Consider the following 8,618-nt stretch of genomic DNA (forward strand, 5'->3'; position numbering starts at 1 on the left):
TATTTTTCTTCCTTTTTTTGTTCAAGTGATTGGCAACCCCACAATTACTGTACCTGTGACTGTCTTGAAGCCATGAAACAATAAAATAGGCTCAAACACGGCATCCTACACAGTCTGCTCAGAAAGCTCCTGCATGTGTAGATACATTTTCATGCAAGACATGTAGCCATTGATCTGATCTGGGAGACATTTTGCTTGACTGATAGATGACCTTATGCTGTCTAACCCCAGCTCTCTGCAGCTCTCCTCTACTCGACATTGAACTCTGTGCTGGCCTCGGATATTCCCTAGATATTCATGTAATGCAATGCCCGCAGCCCTCTCAGAGCCAGGTCTTAGATAACACTCACTGGTTTTTCCCCAAGAAGATTGCGGGTTTGTTGAGGTCAGCGGAGCTGATTTGGAAAACAAATTAAGGCACAGAAGAAGGAACTTCTGATGTAAACCAGCATGTTTTCTAAGTTATGGTGATATATAAACTTAATATCCCCCTAATATTTCTGCATAAAGGAGCATTGTGTGTTGCCAAAATAGCCGTGATACGAAGGATACACACAAAAAAAGAAAGAAAAATCACACTACCAGTTTAATTTTCAAGCAGCTGCAGAGCTCCAGTGAACTCCATCGTGTAAGTGAATGTGAAGGCTGAGGATGAGTGCACAAACCAAACAAACACGCAGAAGTGAGGCGTTTTGAGACGATACTTTACTAATTTGGGCTCAAACCACGTTAGAAAAAAAGATTTAAGAGGCTTTTGCACCAGTGCAAAAACTCACAGCTTACATAGCATTCAGTCTACACAAGAAGTTTTTTCCGAGTGTGAGTTGGCCTACTAAATTTCTCTTGGTCATCTTTCTTCAGTGCTCAGTATTCTGTCTTAATAATATGCTTAATAACTTTACATATAAAAAAAAAAAAAAAGATAACGCCGAGAAGGAAGATCGAAAATGGAACAAGCAAAAGCTGCAGATTGATATCTGCTAAAGTAGCGCTCTAATCATCTGCCATGCCTGGGAAAAAGAGGGCGAACGAGAGAAAAGTTCATTATTTTCAAATCAATGTTACGACAGTCCTCTGCTGCCATCCAGCAGCAGGCAGCGGTACTGCAACTCCAAACTGTTTCATCACCACGCTCAACTTTTTCTTCTGTAAATCTTTTTCTGTTGGCAGATTAAAACCGTAAACGATGGAAGCATTTTGAAATATTTCAGATGAGTAAATATAGTATTTTATGAATTTTTTTCCCATTACACGGGTAAAGTTTGTGATGCTGAAATTACAGAAATCTAAACATTTTAATCATGCATGTATTTTACTTTTATAGCATTTGAATTAAACGTCTAAAGAGGAATAAAATGGAAAGTTTGGTATCGAAACCAGCCGAACTAGAACCTCCCTGCCACTTATGCAAAATAAAAACCCTGATGATGTCAGAGGGCGTTTGGTTGTTCACCAGTCTTGACTGGACTTCTGCTTGATGAATTTTAGGGAGAGGAAATAGAGCACCATGAAGCCCAGACAGACTCCAAGTAGGACCAAGTAGCAAGAGTACAGCGGGTACTGGTTCATGTGCAGGGCCTCCACCACCTGAATGACATACAGAAAGGATTAGAGGAGAAAAATGTCCATCAAATGGGTTTGTGCATTAAAGTAAGAATTAGCAGGTCCTTAAAAACATTAACAGTCCTGATAAATCTCTTATGGTCTGATTTGTTTAATCCTATAAATCTTAAAGATTTAATATCTGTACAGATAATAGCAAACCTAACAATAATGTGTAAACAAATCATAACTTTAGTTGAAATGATAGTGTTTAACTCACGTGTATGCCATCAACATTGATAGACATGTTTGCAATGGTGAAGGAATACTCGTTGCCTCTGAACTGCACCTGCAGCATGCCCTCAAAACCCCAGCGCATGAATGAGGCATAAGAGAGCCACGATGCCACTGTGGAGACAAAAAACATGAACAAACATTAAATGCTGACCAGCTCATTTTTCTTTCCGAAGCTGTCGCCTGTTGTTTATGGTTTATAACGCAAATAATTCCTCACCAAGCCACAAATTCTCCAGGTTGATAACATAGCCTGCAGTCAAGTAGAAGACGGTGAACAAAGAATTGCCCATGAAGGCAGAAGTCTGCAGGGTGGGAAGCAAAGCAGCTACAAACAGAGCCATGGCCCGGCTGCAGTAAACCATCAGCCACACTAACAAGAAGTTCAGAAGGAAACGGTCTGGCGCCTTGTTAAGTCCTGCCAGCCAATAGATGGGCAGACCATAGACTAATGTGAACACACAGTGTTCTGGTAACTCCCCCAAAACCTGAAAATGGAGAAAAAGCATATATTCAAAAATGCACAACAGTCAAGAATGCATAAAACACACTTGTAGTACTATTCAGCATACAGTGACTCCAGCATGGAACAAGACTGGCCCCTGCTGGAGATTCAGTTTTATCACTGGACTTTACCTTGGCAAAGAAGTAGGAGGTCACAGAGTACATGCCGTCCTGCAGCTCGTGGTAAAGCATGGCTCTCTCTGTGTGACCTGCAGAAAGCATTCAGTCACAATACATGCAGTAGGATCACCTTCATGAGCTGCATTTAGCCTCAGCCAGGCAGTTTGTTTTTTTCACTTAAAAACTAAGATGTCAAAGAGTTGTATTAGGTTAGGACATGAATATATAGCACAATGTCTCTCTACATAAATGTTGTATTTGTTTTATGATACTGGATAAAATGCAGTTTCAGAGATTTTTTTTATTTTCTCTCTGCAGTTAGAGTCACAGTATTTAATTCTAAGTGAGCTTGGCATCATTTTTCTATCTTTTGGTGTCTTCTGACCTTGACCTGAATTTAACTTTTTTATGGTTATGGCTAGACACCTCTACACTGTATATGTGGCTGGATGTCATAAAGTTCAGGGTTAAAGAACACAAATCTGTCTGATAACTCTGATAATCTTTTCATTCTGAACCATCCTACCTTTACCTGCTCTGTTAAAGTGTTCATCATTAATTCAAAGAATAGAATAGAATAGAATAGAATAGAATAGAATAGCCCTTTTGTCATTGCGCATGTACAATGAAATTGTGGATATCTGCAAATGACTGCAAATGCAGAGGTCACAACTTGAAATGTCTTCAGTGATTTTTGCTTTATTTTAAACAGAGAATTTTTTTATGATACTCATTACATGTGAACATTTATAACATAAAACACTTAAATAATTTAAGGTGAATGCATAGAGAAATCAAAACGCAGTCCCAGTGACACTAATTACTGGCTTTATCCTTTCAAACTGCTTTATTACTCACATTTAGCTATGACGTCCAGCACCACAGCAAATGGGGTGAGAGCTCCGATCATGTAGAGAAGAGACACGGTGTCCTGAATGGACAGGCGGGTTTCTCCTGCCCCGTAGTAGAGAGAGCCGACCAGCAGCGACATGAGGAGGGCCTCGAAGCCGTGAACTAATATGGTGACCAGGTCTCTGAAGTCATTATACATGTGACGCCTGATAAACAAGAGGAGAGAGGTCAGTGTTCATATTCAGTCACATAGACTTGAGTGCTCCAAAACATTCATGCTCGTACTTGATGAGGGTGTTAAACTGGTGTAGTTTGCCTGGCAGTCTGTTTTCATGCCTGGAAATAGTTATTACTTCATCTTCTTTTCTCCTGCTTGGCTGTTGAGGGCTGCTGTGTGTGGGAAAAAGAGTAATGGATGAGTTAGTCTGGGTTTTAAAGGTCTGGTCCACAGCTTAAGCATGACCATAAAGGATTTTTAAGCATCTACAACAGGTAATCACAAAAAACAGTAAATCCCTATATCTGGAAAGCTGTAACCAGAGATATTGTGGTGTTATTTCTTACAAAAAATACAGAAAATCTTATGCTTTATTAGATAAATGCTGGTTTATTATCACTACTTACTGTTTTATTATTGAATGAACAACTAAAATAAAATTTTAAAAAAGCCAAACTTCAACACAAAAACATGATCACCTGTCGGTTTGCGCTACATCAGTCCCAGCGGCTTTCCACATGTGGTCGTCAGTATCACGGACCTTTTCCATGAACTGCTCAGCCAGAACTCTGGCCCTCTCCAAACACTCGGCTTCTCGCTCTGGACTGCGCCGGTCTATACTGATCAGATCAACTGGATACACACACACACATAAAAGACACAGGACACCAACAACATGAGGCTTGAATAGGTTTAAAAGAATGAAAAACACAAAGAGATGTAGTATTTATCATTAAGATGAAAACAAATGCTTCTTTTGGAAACTTAGTGGTAAATTGTTGGGTCCCAGCTTTCCTTAAGTTACCATTGAGCATGGGGTTGGTAAGAAGATGTTATTGCATGCTGGGAAGAAGCACATCTTAATTCTCTTTTGACACACTTACTAACCGTAGTAGTCAGAGGGGTTGCAGTATCGTGGGCAGGGGTGTCCCAGAGCAGTGAAGTAAGGCACCATCTCACGAGCTGCACCGCAGTAAACAGCTGAACCTGAAGACATCAGGACGACGAGGTCGAAGAGCTGAAAGATATCTGATCGAGGCTGGTGGACTGAAAGCAGGACCAGACGATTTCCCCGAGCCAGACGGGACAGTGTGATCACCAAGTTGTGAGCTGTAAAGCTGTCTAAACCTGATGTGGGTTCATCCAGGATCAAAATACCTGAGAGGGGAAATAGACCAATCTATCACCTCTGATAAACCCTGTTCTTTATATAACAGATCTTAACAGTATGAGCTCGAAAATAATGGAGGAATCGTGATTGTTAAAGTCAGTAATTAGTCAAATGTGTTTGTTATTCACAGGAAAAACTGTTACACTCGTGTCACTTCCCAGTAGTTTATAGATGTTCAGAAAGGGCGTGAAATACCCTGTTTAGAGCTGAAACATTTAAAACTTGCATAAACACAAGGGTTAAAAATGTTATATCCATCTATAGTAACTGTAGAAGTTGAAATAAAGACAACATATATGACACTGATTACAGTCAGATGCTAAATGGAAATGAGGCACTGGAGGTGGGTTGCAAAGTGGCTTGTAGAGGACACAATTAAAATAGTGTGCCATATATAAAAGCTGCTGCTTGGATTGGGACTTCGTCATTGCCCTGTCTTAACAACATAAATGACAGTTCAGGGGACCACATTAATTAATGTCTGTGTTAATATCTCTCACCGGGGTTCCAGAGAAGCTGGACAGCTATGCTGACTCTCCTCCTCTCTCCACCAGAAACCCCCCTGATGTAGTTGTTTCCCACCCTGGTGTGTGCACACTGCCGCAACCGCAGCTCTGCGATAACATCATCCACCTGTGACAGACAGCAACCAGAGACACTGTTAGTCATTGTTATCTGGACACATACAAGCATTCTTATCATTTAACATGTGTTTGTTCAACAAAAACTCCGAAGAGTTTAAAAGGGCATGCCTTAACGAGAATGTGATAAACATGCTGACAACGGCTCTATTATAAAATGGATAAACAAGAACCTCCCAATCCAAACAATTATGCAAATACTGTTATGGAAATAGTCCCATTTATTGACCAGTCTTAATCTTACCCTCTGGTCCCTTTGAGCCTGTGTGAAGTGAGTGGGCAACCTCAGTTTGGCAACAAAGGAGAGAGTCTCTCGGACGGTGAGGTGAGGAAAAAGCCGATCGTCTTGGCGGACGTGAGCGATGCTTTTCTTGACGAGCTGGGGCATGTTGCGCTTCCCATTAATTAGAATCTCACCGGACTTCGTGATGCCTCCTTCATCCCGACAAGTTATTATGTCCAGCAGAGACGTTTTACCACAACCTGAAAACATATTGAATTCAAGACATTCTCATCTTTGCTTATGTTCAAAAAAACAAACCATAAGCAATATAGAACAGGAGGAATGCATCTATGAGTCTTCCAAATTAGCAGATTTTCTACTTATTTTTACTTAACACACATTTATTCTTCGAGAAAATGCAGTTTTTTCTTTACTGTTCTGGTGGAGCAAAGCGTATCTATTACTTTATTTAATAAAGCAATACTTCAAATCTTTGTACGTCACCTGAGCTGCCAATAAGGGCCAGCATCTGTCCGCTGTGGACAGTGAGGCTCAGCTTGTTGATGGCTGTCTGCTTATTTCCTTTAATTTCCCACGGCATTTTGAACTCTGACAGCCTCTCGTACCACGGGATCTGAGCTGCTGTATCCACCTGTGAACATAAACACACGTACATGATGAACACCTGCAGCATGTATACACATGAACCAGTCAGGAGCTTGAGAAAACTCATGTAAGATAAGAGCAGGTGACCTATAGTTACCTCATAGCAAAGGTTTTTGACCTCCAGCACATTGCAGCCTCCGCTGTAGGTGAAGTAGAGACTGCTGTCCTCCTCAGATGAGAATAACTCTCTGTCTTGATGCTGTTAATGCGAAGCAAGTAAGTCAATACGTTTCATACAGACCAGGATACATGTACTAAATGTTTTTATATATATTGACCTATATATACCTTAAAAACTATGAGAAACAAGATGTTCTTATTTCAAAGTTTCAAATCAGAATTACAGATTTGCTGATTTTACAAACTAATTTCGTTTAGGTAGTAACAACAAACAGTACAGTAGATAATAAACCTGTGGCCACACATTAGTTGGATGTGTTGGATGTGATTAGAAAATGTGATTTTGTCTTTTGTCATTTAGTCTTTTATGGAAAAAAATTGTTACACGCATTAACTTGTGTGTTTGATTGTCAACCTGCTTGTGTTTGTTTGTACTGTATGTGCAAATATCTGCCTGTGTGACCAGAGTCCAATTTAAAATAAACCCAATAGTTCAGTTGCAGAAGAAAAAAAATACAAATGTTCAAGTTGAGATTAACAGCATGCTGCCACTTAATCTAGTTTACATGCTGTAGATTATAACATACAGTTCTGTTTTAAAATTAACGACTTTTTTAGCCACACATCAAATTTGATCATTTATCACTCATGGAAGCTTCTATAAAATAATAATGTACTGGCTGAAAAGAACAAATACATTTTTTTTTTTTTTTACAAATTTTTTTTTCATTGTATAGCAAAACACAGTCGGACATCAGATAGATGTGAAAATGTGAGTCGTGAACGTAATAAAACAAAGAACGCAATTAATACATTTACAACCAAATTAAACCATTAAACAAATGAGTGAAAAATAATTTGATATTTTACTGAATGTATTAATTAGTGATACACTTAACTGGGCACGATCTGATAATTACAATGAGACACAAATATGTTACAAATCCTGATTTGAACACTGGATGGAAAAAGGACCTGGACTTCAGTGCTGTAACTGGGAAAGCTTGGTCTGAAACTGGTAAAAGCTGCTGGCAAGCAAACAACTTGGGTTTGCTGGGGTTAGCATATTTAAGCAGTGAGTCTGCGTTGCCTTACTTAACAGAAGTTTATGCATTTCTGGCTATTTGATGGAAAAACATTTTTTTATGCTTGAGTAAACGAAACCCAGCAGTGGACATGTTATAGCTAAGCAATAATAACTGAACAGGAAGCCAGTGTAATGACACCAGGAAAGGCAAAAGGTACCAGGTGTGATCGTGACCTTAGTGCCTACCAGACTTCATGTACTGAAGCAGTCTACTCTGGACTTAATGAGTTAAATAGTTTAATTTTACAAATAACGTTAAATGGTTCATTTGGGTTCTCATTGCATAAACATCCAGATTTCAGAGCATTCTGGTCGCATTTTTAAGGATATTTATCTCGACAAAATGCATCATAGAGTTTGGAAATGTTGTCACTGCTGATCCTGCTGTTGCAACCAGAACATGCCAGATGCAGAAACTGAAATAGGAGGAAAAACAGAGGTTGCTAAACCCTCTATCCATCCATGTGTTTTTCCAACCAATTATCCAATTCAACATTTCCTATTTGAAATGACAGTTTTTTTCTAAATTAATTTGCACTTAAGTGCATTCAGGGAAAAATTCCAGTTTTTCAGCAAAATGTTAAAATGATATATTAGAAAATCAATCAAATTATTTTCTTCAAGATTATAAATAAGTTTGTTTTTTTAAAGAAAAAACAAAAACCCACATAAAGTAAAGTTTCTAGTACTGGTTGAGCACACTACTGATCATAAATTGATTTAGGTTACTTCAGATCAGTTAATAAAATCCCATGTTATACTCAGTCAAAGAGTTCAGGGAGTTCAGGGCTATAAATAAAGTAAAACAGCACAAAGTTAAGACCTGGATTGGTCATTTTCTTTAGGAGAGCTAAAATTTGCATATTTTGACCTGACAAACCTGTGAGTAGTCGTTTGTGTGTATAAGGTCACTCCCATTGTCCATGGTTAAAATTTGCAGGTTAGAGAGGTCAATACTCCTCTTTTCCTCTCTGTCTGCTGCTTTGTGTCGGCAGTTGTTCACGTCCTCCTGAAGATCTTCTCCCTTCTAGTTCACAATTCTTTCTTCTTGAAGCATCCGAGTTCATGTCATGTCAGTTCGCCCTCTGCTTTATCCTGTCAGTCACAGCTTTTTTGGGACGCAGCCGACAATACGAGGACTGAGTCCAGACTGAAGGGCTGTGAACTGACTTAGCATGTGT

At 39.2% G+C, this 8,618-nt stretch overlaps 1 protein-coding gene across 1 annotated transcript; it reads right to left on the reverse strand.

Annotated features, from left to right (window-relative positions):
- Window positions 1-692: 692 nt before the first annotated feature.
- abcg8 (ATP binding cassette subfamily G member 8) lies at window positions 693-8,581 on the reverse strand. The gene is made up of 13 exons (XM_006783618.3): window positions 8,318-8,581; window positions 6,328-6,429; window positions 6,069-6,216; window positions 5,586-5,824; window positions 5,201-5,333; window positions 4,418-4,687; window positions 4,009-4,162; window positions 3,598-3,702; window positions 3,319-3,518; window positions 2,473-2,549; window positions 2,057-2,324; window positions 1,823-1,950; window positions 693-1,587 (listed from the first exon to the last, which is right to left on the reverse strand). The coding sequence occupies exons 1-13, from the start codon at window positions 8,360-8,362 to the stop codon at window positions 1,450-1,452; spliced, it is 2,007 nt and encodes a 668-aa protein (XP_006783681.2). The 5' UTR covers window positions 8,363-8,581; the 3' UTR covers window positions 693-1,449.
- Between the last annotated feature and the right edge of the window lie 37 nt (window positions 8,582-8,618).

The sequence above is a fragment of the Neolamprologus brichardi genome, chromosome 13, assembly GCF_056152115.1.
Source record: "Neolamprologus brichardi isolate AB-2024 chromosome 13, ASM5615211v1, whole genome shotgun sequence".
In the NCBI taxonomy this organism is placed as follows: Eukaryota; Metazoa; Chordata; class Actinopteri; order Cichliformes; family Cichlidae; genus Neolamprologus; species Neolamprologus brichardi.